General features: G+C 40.2%; 4 protein-coding genes across 9 annotated transcripts; 2 read left to right on the top strand and 2 right to left on the bottom strand.

Annotated features, from left to right (window-relative positions):
• Nucleotides 1-261: 261 nt before the first annotated feature.
• Nucleotides 262-3773, top strand: LOC311275469 (vesicle-associated membrane protein 8). Of its 2 annotated transcripts, none has more exons than XM_084384052.1 (3): nt 262-598; nt 2000-2170; nt 3498-3773. In XM_084384052.1, the coding sequence occupies exons 1-3, from the start codon at nt 596-598 to the stop codon at nt 3633-3635; spliced, it is 312 nt and encodes a 103-aa protein (XP_084240178.1). In that variant the 5' UTR covers nt 262-595; the 3' UTR covers nt 3636-3773. The 2 variants fall into 2 exon arrangements, with proteins under 2 accessions (XP_084240178.1, XP_084240179.1); XM_084384053.1 differs by lacking the exon at nt 262-598 and adding an exon at nt 810-964.
• Nucleotides 3774-3923: 150 nt separating this feature from the next.
• Nucleotides 3924-10296, bottom strand: LOC311275466 (heterogeneous nuclear ribonucleoprotein D0-like). 5 transcript variants are annotated; one of them, XR_014624871.1, is made up of 9 exons: nt 9831-10296; nt 9506-9674; nt 8200-8361; nt 7924-8055; nt 7693-7792; nt 6590-6745; nt 5714-5806; nt 5257-5358; nt 3924-4438 (listed from the first exon to the last, which is right to left on the bottom strand). XR_014624871.1 is itself a non-coding variant. In XM_084384046.1 (8 exons), the coding sequence occupies exons 1-7, from the start codon at nt 9995-9997 to the stop codon at nt 5739-5741; spliced, it is 954 nt and encodes a 317-aa protein (XP_084240172.1). In that variant the 5' UTR covers nt 9998-10296; the 3' UTR covers nt 3924-5358; nt 5714-5738. The 5 variants fall into 5 exon arrangements, 4 of the variants coding, with proteins under 4 accessions (XP_084240172.1, XP_084240171.1, XP_084240173.1 ...); XM_084384046.1 differs by having other exon boundaries at nt 3924-5358; XM_084384045.1 differs by lacking the exon at nt 5257-5358.
• A 65-nt stretch (nt 10297-10361) lies between these two features.
• Nucleotides 10362-15908, top strand: enoph1 (enolase-phosphatase 1). Its single transcript, XM_084384051.1, has 6 exons — nt 10362-10697; nt 11570-11671; nt 11965-12167; nt 13421-13553; nt 13686-13809; nt 14906-15908. The coding sequence occupies exons 1-6, from the start codon at nt 10614-10616 to the stop codon at nt 15043-15045; spliced, it is 786 nt and encodes a 261-aa protein (XP_084240177.1). The 5' UTR covers nt 10362-10613; the 3' UTR covers nt 15046-15908.
• A 369-nt stretch (nt 15909-16277) lies between these two features.
• On the bottom strand, nt 16278-19054 carry tmem150c (transmembrane protein 150C). Its single transcript, XM_084384036.1, has 9 exons — nt 19025-19054; nt 18869-18924; nt 18703-18784; nt 17870-17920; nt 17762-17797; nt 17585-17652; nt 17350-17477; nt 17071-17248; nt 16278-16764 (listed from the first exon to the last, which is right to left on the bottom strand). The coding sequence occupies exons 3-9, from the start codon at nt 18774-18776 to the stop codon at nt 16562-16564; spliced, it is 738 nt and encodes a 245-aa protein (XP_084240162.1). The 5' UTR covers nt 18777-18784; nt 18869-18924; nt 19025-19054; the 3' UTR covers nt 16278-16561.
• Between the last annotated feature and the right edge of the window lie 293 nt (nt 19055-19347).

Genomic DNA, 19347 nt, shown 5'->3' with positions numbered 1-19347 from the left:
CAGAAATATTTTCTGGGCTGACTTTCCATCAGCAATGTTCATGTTTGGGTGAACTGTTCCTTTAAGATCTCTCACTTCAGTTAAAGCAGGACACCTCTCTGTCACAAATAAATCTCCTGGATTCAATATAAAACTAAATGGTAAACGTTTGACTTTCTTCTTTTACTTGAGAAACATTTTAAACCCAGTTTTACTTGTAATGGAGTATTTATGTTACTTCAGCTTCAGTAAATGATCTGAATACTTTTATCATTAATCACCACAGATGACTTCAGACTGCAGACAGCTGCTGGGTGGAGTGACAGTTATTTATGAGATGTGGTTCTTGTACATAACTAAGGAAATCACACATATTGTTGAAGCTGAGCTGAGCTGAACTGAGCTCTTCCCTCAAAAACTGCACGGGTGAAGCATATTTGCATACATAGGCTGAACTGTCACTGCTGAAACAACAAACTGCCAAACGCAGGATGAGGAAATGAAGTGAAGCAACAGAGTGACTTCACTCCTTTATTGCCTTGCAAATATCCCGGCTGAGCCCTTTGCCCGGACGTATCAGTTCAGTGCTGGCCTGCATCCACCGCTCGATCAGCTGATGGTACGTAGACACACATATGTAGACGTTTTTAGCTGTTTAAACTGAAATGTTCTCTTTTCCAACAACTGTTGTCATGAAAAGCAGGAAATGAAAGGTCTGCGGGGTCATGATCTGACTTGTTGTTTGTGGTGATGGTGTCTAGCTCCTGTTGGGCCAATGAGACTTTGATTGAGGCAACAGCTTAGTTAATGAGTAACACAGAAAAGGTGCAACCTTCAGCAGAGGTTTGTTCAGCTCTTACTGTGTGACTCATACAGTCACAAGAAGCACAGGTCTGTTTATTGTGCTGCCAGGACTCTGTGGAGGTTTTTGTGCGTTTGTGTGAGGTTGTTTTGTTGGTTGTGACGGAGAAACAGAGCTGCGATGGTGAGTGATGTGCTTTTTATACAGTGCTGTTTGGTCCTTCATCTCAGACGTCTGTTCAGATATCACAGCTTGATTTTCATCTTGATATGATCTAAAATGACTCCCTACAGCTCGGTTCATGTTTGCTGACCAGGTTTACTTTGTAAGCAAAGTGCTGGAGGTTTTCTGACAATCACACAGGCCGCGGTTTACTGATAGAGCCCTTTTCCTGTTAACTCGGGAGCAGGAAGTGAGTCTGGTCACTATAATCGTGACCACAGAGGTCGTTGTTGACTATATTTAACTTCTGCACTGCTGGTCAATTAGATGTCAGCTGTTGAATAAATGGTCGACTGCTTTGATTTTCAATTAATCAGTTAAAAAAGTCAGCATTGTCTGAATCCAGCTTCTTAAAGGTCCACTTGTAAGAAAGATTTTTGAGTCGAAAAAAGTCAGAATTATGAGGAGAAAAGTCTGAATTAGGAGCTTAAAGTCTGAATTAAGAGTTTAAAGTGAGAATTATGAGCTTAAAGTCAGAATTATGAGGAAAAAAGTCTGAATTAAGAGTTTAAAGTCTGAATTATGAGGAAAAAAATCTGAATTAAGAGTTTAAAGTCAGAATTATGAGCTTAAAGTCAGAATTATGAGGAGAAAAGTCTGAATTAAGAGTTTAAAGTCAGAATTATGAGGAGAAAAGTCTGAATTATGAGTTTAAAGTCAGAATTATGAGCTTAAAGTCAGAATTATGAGGAAAAAAGTCAGAATTATGAGGAAAAAAGTCAGAAGTATAAATTTAAAGTGAGAATTTTGAGGTCAAATACTGAACCTTTGGGATGGCGACTGACTTGATTTACAATCAAAGCGTCACTATTTTGGGAATAAGACTCAAAAATCAACCTTCTTTAAAAGTGAACCTTTGACTGTGAATATTTTCTCTATGACAGTAAACTGAATATCAACAGTTTTCTGACACTTTATTGACCAAACAACTAATCGATTAATCAAGAAAATAATCCACAGATTAATGGACACCGGTTTGTCCCTGTTTTTTCACAGGCTGCCGTTAACCCTCAATCCCCAGCTCCCGGCTCGGCGGCTAAACTTGACCAGGTGCAGGGTCAGGTCAACGAGGTGAAGGTCATTCTGACAGACAACATCAGCAAAGTGCTGGAGAGAGGCGACCGACTGGATGATCTGATCGGGAAGACTGATGACCTGCAGGCCTCCGTGAGTGTTCGATCATGATGACCACAGTACATGACTCAGAGCCGTATTCAAGTACAAATATGAGATACTTGTACTTTACTTGAGTATTTCCTTTTCCTGCCACTTTATACTTCGGCTCCACGACATTTCAGAGGGAAAGGTTTTTACGCCACAACATTTATCTGACGGCTGTAGTGAGTTCTTAAACTTCCTCCGTCTGATCAGAGTTTAGCTTTGAGATGTTTTATTACAGTGTTTGAAACCTGTGACCACAAAAGTCAGACATTATGTCTCGGTGTTACTCACGGATGAAATTATAGTAAAAATAAATGGTTCCCCTTTTTGCTGGAGACGTCCTCAAGCCCCCTGAGGGACCCTCGGGGCCTCTTGTCATGTCATCAGATGCCCGCCGGTGGTCGGAGAGACAGTTTCACTGTAAACCTCCAGATGGTTTAATTTAGAGATTAGAGAAGCGTCCAACAAATTAAAACTAATTTTATGCAACAAAACTTTTCTTCCTTTCTCTCACGTTAATCGTCTCTCAGCCTCTCAGACTTTGTTTCACGTGCAGAAGTACGACAGCGTCTTGACGCCACGACACAAAAATAAAAAGCGTCACGTTACAACATGAAAAGTATGTTTTTATAAAAAGATGTTTTCACAGTGAAATACAAATTTATCATATTATAACAAGAAATTATTCTTGTTATTGGAATATACTATTTATCTTATAATGTGAAACATGTCACATTAGTGATAACTTATTGATATAATACAAAAAGTTTCACACTGTAACATGAAATCTTATGTTATAACAAGAAACTTAGCTTGTTATAACTATATATTTGTTGTTATAATGTAAAACATTTCACATTAACATGTGATATGTTATGACAACATGCCATTTATGTTGTCATCATGTGAAGCGTCTCATGTGATGATTACTTTCATTGTTATAACATGAAATGTGTCACGTTACGATGCGATATGGTGTGAAAATATATCATTACAGCAAATTATCACAAAGTTTCACATTATAACATCAATATATTTTATAGCAAGAAAAGCTTCATGTTATATTGTAGTTAGTTTGTATTTCATAATAACGTCATAAAATCTTGTTTAAAAAATAAACTTTATATGTTGTAACACAATAATAATCCAGTTTTCTTTCCCTGGTGTGGCTTTAATAAGCTTCTGTAACATCAAGCCACAAAATACTTCTCCCCAACACCTGTAACCAGACTTTCATAAAATCCCATAAAAAGTTCCCCTTTAAATATAGAAAAATCATGTGATTTCTTCCATCACTTGTGTTTAATTAGGTTTCAATTATGTCTCTTTTCAGGCGGACTCGTTCCAGAGAACGTCCACGCGGGTTGCCAGGAAATACTGGTGGAAAAACATTAAAATGATGATCATAATCGGCGTGATCGTGCTGATCGTCCTCATCCTCATCATCCTCTTTGCCACAAAAACTATTTAAATCCCATCGACACTCCTTCACCAGCTCAGGGACTGAACACGATCACGCTGGTGGGATGCAGCTCGCCTTTTAAATCGCTCTCATGAGAGTTTCTGATGATTTCAGCTCTAACACACAGATGTGTTGTAGATCAAAATATTTATGTGTAATTCTGATGAGGTCACTCTGCGATGAAGCCGATGATGTGACGATAAAATTGCCAGAAACTCGGCTGAAAAACTTCCTTCAACACTCCAACATGTGACGAACACGGCTCTTAATATTTCACAAAAGGATCACACGTCCAAATGAGTTTATTATTTTTATTCGTCACATTTCTTGATGTATAATTACCTGTGTATATATACTGTATGTTCATGAATGTCAAACTCTGTAATAACATATTGTATTATATGACTGATGACTATGATAAAGAGGATAAATTGTAACGACGCATTTTATATCTTTGCTACCACAGTACTGTGTATATATGTGTGACCTGCTCCAACCCATCTAACAATTCAGTCATGTAATAATAAATGAAGCAAATTTCACAATTAGCATATGATGACAATAAATACAAAAAACAAGAAGGGATGGGGAACGCAGACCGCTCAAACTTTGCAGGAATCTAAATAAATGCAAAACATCGAAATCCAAAAAGTTTTAAGATACGACAAATACTGGAGAGGAAATGTGCTGTAGGTCATAGTGCTCTTCAGTTTATATTTTACAATCAGCTAGTGATCTTTGCTGGATACCATCATCTCTCTGGCCAATGCTCCGCCAGCCCACAGCTGTCTTTTCTTTCATCGCTCTGAAACCTACGAAAAACAAAACAGAAACAAAATCAGCTCCAGATGAACGAACAAAATGTTCAATTAGAAAGAAAGAAAGAAAGAAAAAAATAGGAATCCCCCGTGTTTATAATGTCCAATGTTAAAAAAGAAAAAACAAAGAAACTGAGAACAATTATTTTAACATTTTTACAGTTTAAAAAAAATAAAAAAGTTAGTCCATAAGCTAGAAATCCTGAAGTGCGATAAATTGAAGAGGTCAAAGCCAAAATACTAAATGGAAGAAAACCTTCGACTGGTCAAAAAATACACGTTAAAGAAGCATTACATGCAAATTTCTGGAAATGTGGTGACACTTGTTGTTTTACAAAAGGTTATAAGAGGGAAAATTCGTTACAAAAGAGAAGTCTTTTCCATCGCTGTCAGTAAGACAAAACAGAGCAATACATGTACACAGTAAAAGTAAAGCACTTTATCCCCCAACACAGTAGAGTCCAAATACGAACCAGGTTTTAGCTCATGGACTACTGGCTACAAGAGCTAAATAAAGAAACAAGCATTTTAGATAAGATTAGGAATGCATATATTAACAATAGGAACTGGGAAGTCCAGAGAAAGCTGTACGTATCCTTTGAAAAGCAAATAGTTATTTTCTCATATTTATAAATCATTACTTGTGGGGGAGTAAGGGCCTGTAAAAAATGACAATTACATGTGTATAATTTAAGTTTTACATTACAAACAGTTGCAAACAAATTAAAAATGGAAAGAAAGATGACAAAGCTGGACGTGTCCCATATTGTTTTAGTTTAGAAATGCTGATACAGGATGTTGTAAGACCATACCAAATGGCAGCATTCGAGAGCGTATGCTTCTCGTACCCGGTCCGCATTGAGCGGGCCCTGAGAGTATCTGGGAGTCAGCTCATGGCCTGCAAGGAAGCTCCGCTGGCAGGTACAAACAAGGTATGTCAGAGTTAGGAGACAACATACTTCCTTTTCTGTTTTCCTTGCACATCCTTAACTTTGGCATCCATTTACTGTAGTAGCAGTACTTTACCTGTTAACTTTACAGTTTAAAAAAAAAAAAAAAAATGAAGGTGCAAAAGAGGCAGCAGAAGGCCGGTTGTTAAAATAATCACCACAAGACTGTAGCCTCTATGTTACCACTACTGTAAAGCACTTGAGGGTGCTGAGAAAAAGAAATTTACAAGAAGAAATTACACATTAATGTTACCAAACAGCAAAGTAAATATGACTACGTTAAATTAACAGTAAGTAGTGTATTTTTGTTTTTACATACCTACTTGAAGGTGAGGGTTTCCCCTTTAATACGGCTTGTAACTGTTGGTGTGAACACCACGCCGTGGCGACTTTCCGTATCCACCAGACTGATCTACGGGTGTGGTACAACATTGTTGATTGACATGACGTATTTTTTTACTTAAAGAAAAACTGTAAAACGTTCAAAAAACAACGCAGTGAAAACAGAAACAACAGTAAACCTTTACAACAATATAAATGAGGGTGTCACGATTTCGACGAGTTTCTACAACTTCTGTAAATGTAGTTGTTAGAGTATGTCCGAGTCCACCGAGGGCCAAACGAAGGCAACATTTCTGTTTAGTGAGTAAATCTCTTAAGACTCTCCGCCACACTGACACTTTGTACTGAAAGTAATTTATTATAAAACTCTGATGAGAGTGTCTGTCGTGTTTTGTTGACACAGTCAGAGGGACTTCATGGTGCATTCAGGTGCACGACTTAAACTCTACATTGCTTCGTACGGCAAAGGGTATGTGCGCCGACAGGGATGTAACAAAAAACCTGGACACAGTGTTGGAGATGAAATGATAAAATGATTTAATCGTGCGGCTCTTCTAGACTAGACTTTCTCAAATTATGACAGTGAAACGAGTTGTTTCACTGATCTGTGGATTTCTTTGTGAAGGACTCGTAACAGACTCTATGCAGGTTAGTAGCCAACGTTAGTTTAGAAATGGAATAAAAGCTCCACAGAGCCTCGTTAACTTTTAATCTGTGGACACAAATATTACCTCCTTATTTAACTCGTAACTTTATATATAAACATATTAAGTATCTTTATCTCATAGAAATATTTGATTTAATTCTACAAGTAAAAATAAAATAAAAAATACTCACTCTGTGATTTACTTACCGTTGTAGTCACCATATCCATAATAGTTGTTGTAACCAGGGTAATCATAGCCACCATATCCTCCATATCCTTGATTATTGTAACCATAATTGCCATAATTTCCATAGCCTTGGTTCCAGTAGTTGCCATAACCCTGGTTCCAATTTTGATTGGGACCTGCAAATAAACAGGATTTAAAATAAATACCGTTCATCATGTTTTTTTAATGACACGACCTCATCAGATTCACTGGGTTCGTCCATGTTTGTTTGAGCGTTGTTGTCTGAGCCTTAGAGTCAGAATCTGTACAAAAACAGCTGAGTAAAGATGACAAGGTGTGGTTTTATGGAGGGTTATGTGCCGGGCAGTGATGCACTGATGTCTGTGTTTGTTTCCTGGCAAGCTCATGGTTATGATGACGGGACTCCAGGAAGTTACAAAGGCTCTGATCAGACCTGATATTAACATCTGTCCTGAGTGATCACAAGTAGACAGCTGTACTGTGAGTCAGTCAGTTCTCACCTGGCATTAACACGTGTCTCCAGTGACCACCTGTGACTGAAGCTCACTTCCCTGCTCTACATGCAACTAAACACGTACATCAAGACAAAACTTATTTTATAACATCTCACCAATTTACTCAAACACTTCCTCCAATACAACGTTTCACAAAGTTTATAAAGTTTCTCCAGACTTAACAAATTCACAAAATTGAGTGATTTTTAAAGGGAGTCTGGTGACTTTTCTCCACAGGCAACAAAGAAGTGAACCTCCCATAACCACACAACCTGTCACTTTTACTACAGATAAAACACACAAGATAATAAATGTTAATTAATGAGCATTAGAGGTTATCTCCTTCACCCACCTAATAATGGTAGCTTATATTTACCATACAGACATGAGATTGATGTTTAACTCCTCCTCTAACTCTCACAATGAAAGGGATGACGTGTGTTTCCCAGAATGTTGAATTACTCCTTTAAAGAAAAGTCTTCAATTTAATTAGCTTCTACACTATATGATTCATGCCACATTTACTGGTCATTAGGGATTCAAAAGGTGAATATGTCACATTGTTTACATTTTTCTTTACATGCACCACAAGAGTTGTCTCCACTCACCACCACCTCTTCCTCGAGACCTGGATGAGTATCCACCTCTGCCTCCCCAGTACTGCTGCTGCTGGTACTGCTCTTTGGACATCGCCACTTTTATTTCACACTAAACAAACAACAATCAAGTTGATTTATTTCCACAGTGATCAGATGTCAGTCTTATAAAGTCATCGCAGTATGTGCCAAACAAACTGCCAGGTACTAAAGTTTTATTGGAGAGAAAACAGCCGTCTGTACCTTGCTAAGTCCAATATTGTGGTACTTCTTCTCCATGATGCTCTTCACAGGATCCTCCTCTTTGAATGTGATGAAGCAGAAGCCTCTCCTCTTGTTTGTTTTGTTCTCCATGGGAAGCTCAATTGACTCCACCTGAGCAGCATTATTAATGTATGTTTAAATTAATATTTAGTTGTCTTTATGACAAGAATTCAAATTATGTGTATGATTCAATGAGTTGGTGAATTTAGAGTTTCAGCCGCCCTTCATCAACATGCAGACCGAACAGAGGCGTACCTCTCCGAAGGCACCGAAGTACTCTCTGACTTTCTCCTCAGGAGTGTCTGGAGAGAGACCGCCGACAAAGATCTTCTTCACGGGCTCCTTACTCTTCATGGCCTTGGCTTTTTTGGGGTCGATGACCTTTCCATTGAGCTTGTGTTCCTTCTGTGAGGCAACCTGCACAAGAAAATCATTAATCAACAAAAAGAAAAAATAACTGAGTGACGTCTTTCTGTTGTTTCTTGTTGCCTTTCTTCTCAGAAAAATACATATTGCAATTTTTGTAATATTCAATTTTTCTCTAAACATGCAAATTAATTAAATTAATGTTGTTTTGTTGAATGATTTTTAAAAAAGAAATTCTAAATGTATCTGAATATTCAATTTTTATATTTAATTGTATTTCTTTCTTTTGTATACAAACTTCTATTCTCAGCTGTATGTTTAACTTTGAAAATCCCAATACATTTTTTTTTAAAAATGAAATAGTTTTTCATATTAACACATATCAGATGACGTACAGTATGAGTCGATGTCACCTTTTAATATCGCCCGATCAATATATCGGGCAGGTTCTATTATGGTATAATACCACGGAGTGACGCCGAGATCAAAAGTGGCTGAAGGTACGTCGATTGCTGCTCAGCTGCATATACCGATCCTTGGAGTGTTATGCCGCTGTTATTCCACCGACACGTGACGGTATGTGCCGCTTGGATGGGTACCGCCCCCTGATTAATTTTATATGAAGTAATGTATTATTGTGTTCTCCTAATGATTAATCTCCTGATTAGTCGGACTGGCTACGGTGGCTGGGTTAACATTAGCCATGTTAGCTAAGGCTAGCTCTCTCATTAGCTTTAAGTAATTTATAGGCAGAAATTTAGACGTATTACTTTGCTATCATATCGCAAGAATCCCACGTGTAATTACTGTCGGTATCCCAACAACATAACATCCAAATGAAACACATACGTTCCTTTATTCACGGCAATGTGTTAAGTTAGCATTGTCAATAAAGACTAAAAAATGTAAACATTTAAGGCAGTTCTTGTCCTAAAACCAGCCTGCTGGCATTATATTTGCATATTCATCAGGGGGCGGTGCCCATCCAACAGTCTTTCAGTGGCATAACAGCAGTATACCACTCCAAGGATCGGTATATACCGCTGAGCTGCAATCGACATACCTTCGGCCACTTTTCGATCTCGGCGCTACTGATACCATGACCTCCAGTCATCGGCCCACAGTGTACCTCACCACTGACATGTGTCTGCAGTAACCTGGTGTGTAAACGTCACTTCTGGGAGCAGAGCGGTACCTTGTCAACACTTTCAGGATCTTTGAAGAGCACAAAGCCAAAACCCCGTGACCGGCCCGTCATGGGGTCCAGCTTCAGCGTGCAGTCTACAACCTCTCCGTACTTGGAGAAGTAATCTTTCAGATCCTTCTTGGTCGTGTCCCAGCTGAGCCCTCCTACAAACATCTTCCTGTTGACACAAATTCAAGGAAACTTGATGCAGGCAGAGAAAACGACACTTGTTGGACGTTTAGCAACACATCTGTGGCATCTGAACATCTGCACACTGGTTGACTGAACATGTTAGATTTTGCAGAGCTGCAGGATAAGTGTGGTGTAACCGTACCCCTCATCCTCTTCGTTTTTACTGGCGTCAATTCTTGATCCCTCGGCCTCGCCCCCCATCAGGCCACAGTCCCCGGCCGCAGACATCGGGTCATCGCTGTTAGCCTCTCCATCCTCCTCCATTCTCATCATGGTGGTGTCATCGCTGAATTCATAATCGTCCGACATTTTTCTTTCTTTTTATTTTTTTGGCTTTTTAGCAGCTAACTAAAGTTGTCACTAACCAGCTACGTCAGAATTCCCCTCGTAGAAGCTAAGCTAGTCAGCTAATGCTAGCTAGTATTGTGTTATCATAGATCGTTAGCTTAAATTAGAGCGAGCTATCTGGTGTGTGCGAACGAGCCAAGTTGCGGTGTTAGTCTGAATTTAGGCCGCTTTGTGTGTCAGCGAGGCAGAAATCAGTTTCAGTCGCTACAGTTTTAATTTGCGAGCGTCGTTTTGTTTTCATCGCATTTTCTTCTTCGTCTCTTCTCGCGCACTGAACTCCGCTCAGCAGCGCCCCCCGCCGAGCGTCAGGCCAACTGACAGCCCCGAACATGTGTGCTCACTGGGCTCAGAGTCTGTGTTAGCTCCGAGGGGATGGCAACGATAGCTAGTTAGAGTCAAACAGCTAAACCAGGGGGGACTTTTCTCTTAGCGCTGGGATAATCTTTGCTCTGCTCCACCTGTCCGCGTTAGTTAGACAGCCAGCGAGGTGCAGCAGCGTTTCCTAGCTTTGACACCGCGGTGCTGCTAATTAAGCTAGCTAACGTCAGCTAACCAGCTGCAGACTCTCCTAAAAAAAATGGCCACTGTTTCAATTCCTGCCTGCACCAGTGCACTCTTGCTGGATATCGAAGGCACAACCACACCGATCACGTTTGTAAAGGTAAGATTTATTAAACCGAGCTGTCGTTTTCAGGATGACGTGCGTAATAATGTAATAGCAGCGTTAGCTAATTATGTAGCGCTCAACAACGACTCACTGCGGCCATGCTAACGGACGCCTGTCACCAGTAGCAGCCAGCTAAACCAGTGTAGCTTGACGGTGTTTGACCAGTATGCTCTTAAAACAGAGTCATACCTTAATACTACAGCTATTTTCTTCTTCTAACTTATTCTCCCTTTGTTATTATTCCTTTTATAATCAGTAAAATGTGATTGTTAGGATGTTTCAACCTAGCTAATTAAAGCTTATCATGCTGCGTTCAAGTCATATCGGAGTTATCGTAATTGCTCCACCTATGAATAATAACAACAACAAAAAAACATCGTAATAACAAACATTATAATAATAACTTTATTTATATCACCATTCATGTAAAGATGCAGCCCAAAGTGGTTAACACAGACGAGATAAAAGATTACACGATAATAAATAATTTAATTTAAAAAGAAAATGCAGTAATAACAGGTTAAAAGAAGCAGCACTTGCATTGAATTAGAGAAAAGCAAGCCGACAAAAAAATAAGAATAATAATGATAATGTAACAGCCATGACATCATAGGCTTAAAGAATAAAATTGATGCAGTTACTCCACATTAAAAGCCAAATTAAAAACATGGGTTTTTAATTTCTTTATGAAAATACCAGAGGAGTGAGGGTCAGGGCGGCTGTAGGATCTAAGGCGAGGTCAGGCGAAGTCAACATCTGGATCTGGAAATAAATTACAAACCAGTCTGTTTTGTGTGGGATTGATTTTATTTTTCACTCTGTGAGGAGCCTCTCAAACACACCCGATGACTCTTTGTCTTTCCCAGGATATTTTATTTCCATACATCAGGGAGCATCTCGAGGATTACTTGTCCACTCACTGGGAGGAAGACGAGTGCAAGCAAGATGTTCATCTCTTAAAGAAACAGGTAAAGGAGCGACGGCCGCGCCACTAACTGAATCAAAATTAAGAGCAGAGTCTTGCAGTTTGTCCTGCATGAATGAAGTTGATTAAAGTCCTAAAATTTCTGATGTAATTTAATATTGCCGTGCTTAAAAATGTGTTAAAGTTTACATTTTGTTTACTGAATAAATGTGAGACAAAACCTTTTGTTTGTTCTTCTGATACCTGATGATTTTCCCCCTCAACACTTTACCTGATCCTTCATTCATTATTTTGACAAAGACAACACAAAACATGTGATAATGCTCCCTGTGGCAGATTGAAGAGGACATGAAACAGAACCGTTCGTGTCCCGTCCACGCCGTGGACCAGACGGTTCACACAGATGAGGAGAAGGCCATTAGGGAAGTGGTGGATAATGTGCTGTGGCAGATGGCAGCAGACAGGAAGTCAACGGCACTCAAACAGCTCCAGGGTCACATGTGGAGGTCAGCGTATTCTTCTGGGAGAATCAAAGGCGAGTAAGTACACTGATCGCTTTCCTCAATCCAAAATTTATTTATTTATTTATATTTATGTACTCGAACAGTTCAGCATACAGGACTGTCTGTTATCATCATTACTGCATTTAAAACTGGGAAGCTGGAACATAAAAGCTCAGATGGTTTAAATTGAAAAGTGTGTTTGTGTCCCGATTAGAGATCTTTAAGTCCAGAGCTGCAGTCAGATGGTCAAAAATAATTACATCCTACTTCTTTTCCTAAGAAGTTTTCCATGACCTCGATGGAAAACGTCACAAGATCAAGGAAAGATGTGAAGGACAGTTCAGAAGGACTTAGGAAGAGACAGCAGACTCTGACTCCACTTTAGGCCCTGTGTCCACTTAACGTTTATTTCTGAGCACCAGCCTCTTTTTTTACATGTTTCTAATGATGACCGAGCGTCTGTGGCAGCAGGCAGCCGGAGTCTCCGCCTTTCTTGTGCTTCCAGTTGAAAATCTCTCAACTTCTCAGAAAGGCGCTGGTGACGTCACTGTGGCTCTTTTTCTTTCTCCTGGCCTAGGAGATAATATTCATCCTGTTTTTGTCGTCTATGGATCATTTTATCACCCACATCCTCTTCACGCTGATGTCCAGAGAAACAAACACATAGTCAACCACAGAGGGGTGAGGTCCGGTGTTGCATATGATGTCAGGTCATTCTGTTGCAATGCAGATGGAGAACAGGAAGTGGTTTATGATACAGTTTGTGATGCATAGGAAGCAGTATTAAAAACTCTTAATATGCCAGCTGTGTTGTCCTTTCTGGTTGCCCAAACCTTCGTGGAATAATCGTATTTGTTTCCTTATTTTGTAACGTTAAAGTTGCTGTTGTTCTGTCTTTCCTTTGCTGGAGTTTGTACCCGTAACTGAACAACAATACGTAGCAACGACAGCTAACGTTTGTCCATCTCATAAATGTTTTTATTTGGTCATAGAAAGTTTTTTTACGTTTGTTTCGTGACAAACGAGATGAAACGGACTGGGGTTTGCAGATGTGCAGAGTCATACTGTATGTTTATATATCAATATTGGATATTTTTAATCAAACATACACAAGTAGGGTTGAAATACATCGAAAAATTATTCATAAAATATCTTTAAATGCTGTTAAAAATGCTCAAATTGATTACAAAGATTTGATTTCTGAGGTCATGTAATTTTGTGTATATCATAAGCTTTATAAATGTAATTAAATAAGATTAATCTTGTGATTGTGGTCTTGTTGCCAACAGAGTCTACCAGGATGTAATCCCATCCATCAAGAGATGGAAAGGACAAGGACTCAAAGTGTATATTTACTCGTCTGGAAGCGTGGAGGCCCAGAAACTTCTGTTTGGATACTCTGTCGAAGGAGATGTTTTAGATGTGAGTGCAGCCGCCTCAGCATGTATTTAATATTTAATCTCAGTAAGATAGATGGTTAGTTTCACACAGTCGTCTTTGTTGATTGTAAACTGCTGTTCATGTAAAGTTGTTGTTGTTTTTGTCTCTTTCCAGTTATTTGATGGTCACTTTGACACGACTATAGGAGCTAAAGTAGAAGGCAAGAGCTATGAGAGGATTGCTGAGAGGATCGGCTGCCCGCCTGAGGAAATCACATTCCTGACAGACGTCACTCGAGGTGTGTTTGTTTTCAGAGATCCTTTATTGATTTCTTTGAGAAGAGGGTTCACTTGTGGAGGAAAAGCTGAACGGAACTGGCAACGTTGCCAAAGATCCTATTTTCATTTCTATGAGAAGACGTCTCACTTGTGGAGGAAAAGCTGAACTAAACCGATAACATTGCCAGAGATCCTTTATTAATTTCTTTGAGAAGAGGGTTCACACGTGAAGGAAAAGCTGAACTTAACTGATAATGTTGCTCAAAGATTCTTTATTGATTTCTTTGAAAAGAGGGTTCAATCTTAAAGAAAAACTGTACTAATCTGATACCATTGCCAAAGATCCTTTGGTTTGCTTGTGAAGATGGTTAACTGTAGGCTGTTTTTTTTCGTTGGATCTTTATTTCTGCTGAATATTATTTGAATTTGCAAAAAGCCACTAGGATAAAGTCAGGCTGTTGTTTTAAAACACCCCTTTCTTTTTAAAGAAGAATTTGAATATGTAAATGACAGTTGCCAGGGCATAAAGGTCAAACAATAGCATGGCCGTCACTGCTGAAAAAGTCAAAGTGGACTGAGGTTAGCATGCTAACCAGCTAGCCCCGGCCCGTCCTGTCTCCTATTACCACTTTGTAGGTCAAATGGTGATAGTCTGATAGCTGCGCAGTTTCAAAAAAACAAAATAAACTCACCAAATGTCAAGAAAGGAAATATTTTCACACATTTTTTTCCTTATTAAACAGAAAAATACAACCGTCCACCATCTGAATTCAAGTTTCTCTCGTTGACTGAACTGAGACGAGTTTAATCGCCTCGTTAACTCATCGTAAAACACACTATATTCAAACTGGACACAAACCAATCAGAGTCACCAGAACAGTGTTGGTTTGTCTCCACAGTCACCTCTGGTTCGGTCCAAATGAATCCTCAGTTCACAGTAACGTGAAAATATTCGGGCTGTTTTCACCTGCTACTGCCGCAATTGCGCTGCCCCGTATAATTTTGGAGCCACCTTTTGTTTTCTGGTGTTTTTTTTTTTTTTTTTACAAATGACACCATTCAGAGTTTGGATTACATGCTGTCTCCACATACTCACTCATGGATTTGTCATTGCAGAGGCTAAAGCAGCTGAAGAAGCCGGGGCGAACGTGGTGGTGGTGGTCAGGCCTGGAAACATGGAGCTGACGGATGACGAGAGGTCCCACTATAACCTCATCACAACCTTTAGCCAACTTGAACCGACGGGACGCGTTTAACACAGAGCGTGGAGGAAGACGGGGAGAACCTCTCCGGCTTCATCACATAATGACCCGTTCCTTCTCTCCTTCGCCCCCACCCTCCCCCCTCCTTTTTACAACTGTTTTTGTTTGTTCCACGTTGGCAGTTGAAGAAGAGTCGGAGATGCGACAGTCAGCCACCTGTAGGGCTGCTGAAGTCCCAGCCTGTGAGATGTTCATCTGTTCAGATCTTTTCAGGATCCCTTTCACATGTAAGGAAACAGATCTCCGGAGCGTAACAGGAACTCGAATAGAACATCGCTTTCGTTGGACCATTTGATCGACTGGGAAGAGATCGGAGAAGCTGAAAGAAGCGGAAAACCCTGAAGGAGAACTGCACACCTGTGACGTTACTTTACCTTTCTACCTTTTAGATGAGCTGGTCACCGGTTCTGAACCTCTTCGATGTTACTCAAAACTTTTCCAACTGTATGTGTGTGTGCTGTATCTGTCACCTTTTGTAAACATTTTCCATTCACGTGCCGTTTCTTCCCTCTACACGTGCACACGTGTTGCAGATGTATGTTTAATCCAGTGGTTGAACTGTTTAACACTGTAATGTTTTAGGAAGTAGAGTTACAGTAATAGATGCACTCAGCAGCGGCGATGCTGACAGGAAGTTCTCATTTCAGACTTTGTTCAAATGTCTTAATTAGTCCCTCCTCGCAGGTGAATGGTGTCTATTTAAATGTGCCATCCTCGTTGATAATCTGTAATATTGGTGTTGGAAAGTTACCTACAAAAAAAATTGCCAAATTGAGGATTTGTGTGTGAAATATAATTGGTATTATTCAGGAATGATAATCTGAAAACTTCCAATAAATGCCTCATCTCACACAGAACTGTGTCTCTCAGTCCAAATGTTTTTGTACCCGTTAGGCTGTAAATCTACAGTTAAAGGGAACGTTCACCCAAAGATGAATATTCAGTCGATGAGGACTCCCTCCCTCCATGCTGATGGGAAGTCAGGCGAAGTGTCGTCGTCCACAAAACATTTCTGGAGCTTCACAGTAAAACAGAGTTGCAGCGTTCTGCTAAACACCTGAAGCAGCTGGAGATTTAAGACGTGATAAACACAAACATAACGCACAGCTGAGCTCGTGCACCGACTACAGACAGGTTGTGCTTTTTATCAGCTGCAGTGAAGATTTCTGCTTTATAACATCTTTATTATTCTTATTCTCTGAATAATCCACAAAATTTAACACAGATTTTTGATTTTGCTGTATTTTTTATTGATACTGATAGCGTACTGTGCAAAGTTGCATTTTGAGGAAAATCATTATAGTTGTAACATCTATAAAATCTAAAAGCAAAAACATTTGAAAAGACCAAACAATAATAATACAGTTCATAATGTTTAAAATGGAGTTTTCAAAAATAGTACAGCTAAATAAAAAATCCTTCTTTGCATACGAGGAAAAACACAGCGTGTGAACAGCAGATCTTTGGTGTCGCTTTAAGTAACTTTTCAGTTTGAGATAAGAAGTAACATCTACAGCTGGTCCGGCTGGTACCGGGACACTTCAGAGAGGCTCAGGTTCACTGGACACCCGGAGTCCTCTGTGCACACTGCGCCAAAGCGGCTGTGCCGAAACTCGATGGCAAAAGTGCCGATGAAGATGAGGAAGAACATGACCAGCGCCCACTGACACTGAGCTGCCTGAGTGTGGAGGCCCTGAGGCATCAGGGAGAAGTCTGCATCAGCCAGTTAAGGTTCAGTCTCAATAACTCTTAATAAGGACCAGTGACGACCTCCTGATTCTGATTGGTTGTTATGTCGAACGACGACAGACATGAATTTGTCTGTAGAGTAAATTTGAAGCCGGAGCAGGACGGTGTCTCTGTAGTTTTACTTGTGTGTCTTACTAGTCATGTTGTGTCTCTGTAGTTTTGTGAGTCTTAGTGGTCATTCTATGTCTTTTTAGTTGTTTAATGCATCTAAGTAGTCAGTCTTTGTCTCTTTAATGTGGATAACTGGTGGACTTTAGAGTGAAAGGATACAGAGGATCATGCAGACCGTGATGGATCCAGACAGCAGGAAACGGACGGCACCAGCCTTCCTCCCCTCGTTCCTGATGTTGACTCTCAGGGTGATGTAGGACTGCACCCAGCAGAACAGCGTCCCCAGTCCAAACGTCATGAAGGTGCCGAGGTTGTGTATTATCTCGTCGGCGAACAGCTAAAATCAAAACTAAATCAATGACATCACTCTTTGCCCGTCACGTGTCTGCAGCTGACCCTGCAGGTGAGTCCACCTGTAAGCGATCCGTCAGCGTTTACCTGGAAGTTTCCGATGAGCGTCATTCCAAAGCAGCCGGCAGAGAAAGCCGCCAGACTCCCGACGTTCAGCCAGGCTCTGTCCAGTCTGGGCTTCAGCTGAAGGTATCTGAGGGCGACAATAATGAACCCTGCGAGGGAGAAGAACAGAAGGACGATCAGTAACAACCAACACTTCAGTCCAGGTCTTCAGATAACGGCTTGTTCTCCAACTACTAACACGAGTTGCTGCTCTCACCCACAAACGCAGCCAAGTTCATGACCTCACTGAAGATGCAGCTGGCTGGTGGAAAGTTTCCTGCGATACTGAACGTGGAAAAGAGGAAACATTTGTATTTGCTGTTCTAAAATTAAGATTATTTACAACAGTAACTTTGCTTTTATTGTTAAAGGAAGATAAAAGATGGGTATGTACCTGATGTATGGAGGATAGAAGGATCCATTTCTCCTCCTAAAAACACACAAAGGTTTAATGTGGATCTATTTCAGTCATTATTTGCGGTTCATAATGTTTAATTCTTACCATTTTGAGCCCAGCGGTGCAACCTTCTCATCGCTGACAGCAACAAAGTATCTATTAAAATGCATCAACACATAAAGATTAACATTATTATCATATTTTGTAAAGTCATACGGTGTTTGTAAGGACACACTTTGTAGTCGTTTTCTGTCTCTTTGTTGATGTTTTGTGTGTCGTAGTAGTCATTTTGTAGGTTTTTGTCACTTTGGAGTAGTTTTGTGTCTCTGTTTGGTCATTTAGTGTCTCTTTGCGGTGATTTAGTGTCTCTGTGTGGTCATTTAGTGTCTCTGTTTGGTCATTTAGTGTCTCTTTGCGGTGATTTAGTGTCTCTGTGTGGTCATTTAGTGTCTCTGTTTGGTCATTTAGTGTCTCTGTGTGGTCATTTAGTGTCTCTGTGTGGTCATTTAGTGTCTCTTTGCGGTGATTTAGTGTCTCTGTGTGGTCATTTAGTGTCTCTGTGTGGTCATTTAGTGTCTCTGTGTGGTCATTTAGTGTCTCTTTGCGGTGATTTAGTGTCTCTGTGTGGTCATTTAGTGTCTCTGTTTGGTCTTTTGTGACTTTTTGTAGTTTTTTGTCATTCTTTGTCTCTTTATCAGCGACATTTTGCAGCTTTAAACCTGCACCTCGACCTCAATATTGTGGTGAAACAGGAGGCGAAGAGAAGCTGTGCAACGATTCCTGCCACAGCGGATCCACGCTGACACTCAACGCTACTGTAAACTACTGCACAAAATAACACAGGAACCCGTCTGAGACATCTTGAGATATGGCTTCTGCTCTCTGAAACATGACTCTGCTGTCAAACTGACCACAGTCCTCATCAACAGTGTACTTACACCACCCACAGTCCAGCAGCAGTAAGTGCAGAGTAGATGGGAGGCAGGAGAGCCCAGGGACTGCAGCTCAACATCTCTTCTCCTGGAAGGTAAATGTGTGATGAGGAGGAGGTGGACGACACTTAAAAACAGAGATACATGTCGAACAGCTCAGGCTTTAGTTCACCTTGTATGGTTTGTATTTTTTAAAGAAAACGGATACAGGAAGTGATGAGTCCAGCCCTGTGAGGAGGCAGCAGCAGCAGCAGAGGCTGTGAACAACACACACACCGATTATAAATGTCGGCCACTCTTACAAACACCTCACAGCTGCTCCATTTACCGCCAAACGTGGCTCGTGGTCGTCGTCGTGGCGTCTCAGCAGCAGGTGATTAAGATCAGTTTCACTTCCGGTTTCAGTCTATGTCCTTCAAAGTAAGAGCGCGGGACACAGTAGCTTAATGAAAGTGATACATGTGTCAGAGGAGGAAGTCAGATATTATTATATTACCATCAACATGTACTTAAAATTACATAAATGTAAAATACTCAGGTTAATATTATATCAGTGGATTATAAATTACTAAAAAGTATCCAAAAGCCATAATTGGAGAAAAAAGGTAAAAAAGTGAAAGTCACCTGATACACATAATATCTGATATTAAA

Source organism: Pagrus pagrus (assembly GCF_965226575.1).
Source record: "Pagrus pagrus genome assembly, chromosome: 19".
In the NCBI taxonomy this organism is placed as follows: domain Eukaryota; kingdom Metazoa; phylum Chordata; class Actinopteri; order Spariformes; family Sparidae; genus Pagrus; species Pagrus pagrus.
Note: the sequence above shows the minus strand (reverse complement) of the source record. Positions and strands in the feature narration are given on the sequence as shown.

Coding starts and splice junctions, on each gene's coding strand:
- tmem150c (XM_084384036.1), bottom strand. CDS start 18,776: ATGTTGAGCTGCAGTCCCTGGGCTCTCCTGCCTCCCATCTACTCTGCA. Junction 17,653..17,761: donor TTCTATCCTCCATACATCAG/GTACATACCCAT, acceptor TTCCACGTTCAG/TATCGCAGGAAACTTTCCAC. Junction 16,765..17,070: donor CACGGTCTGCATGATCCTCT/GTATCCTTTCAC, acceptor TGGCTGATGCAG/ACTTCTCCCTGATGCCTCAG.
- enoph1 (XM_084384051.1), top strand. CDS start 10,614: ATGGCCACTGTTTCAATTCCTGCCTGCACCAGTGCACTCTTGCTGGAT. Junction 11,672..11,964: donor TTCATCTCTTAAAGAAACAG/GTAAAGGAGCGA, acceptor TCCCTGTGGCAG/ATTGAAGAGGACATGAAACA. Junction 13,810..14,905: donor CCTGACAGACGTCACTCGAG/GTGTGTTTGTTT, acceptor TTGTCATTGCAG/AGGCTAAAGCAGCTGAAGAA.
- LOC311275466 (XM_084384046.1), bottom strand. CDS start 9,997: ATGTCGGACGATTATGAATTCAGCGATGACACCACCATGATGAGAATG. Junction 9,675..9,830: donor AAAAACGAAGAGGATGAGGG/GTACGGTTACAC, acceptor TTGTGTCAACAG/GAAGATGTTTGTAGGAGGGC. Junction 6,746..7,692: donor GTCTCGAGGAAGAGGTGGTG/GTGAGTGGAGAC, acceptor GTTTATTTGCAG/GTCCCAATCAAAATTGGAAC.
- LOC311275469 (XM_084384052.1), top strand. Junction 2,171..3,497: donor CTGATGACCTGCAGGCCTCC/GTGAGTGTTCGA, acceptor GTCTCTTTTCAG/GCGGACTCGTTCCAGAGAAC.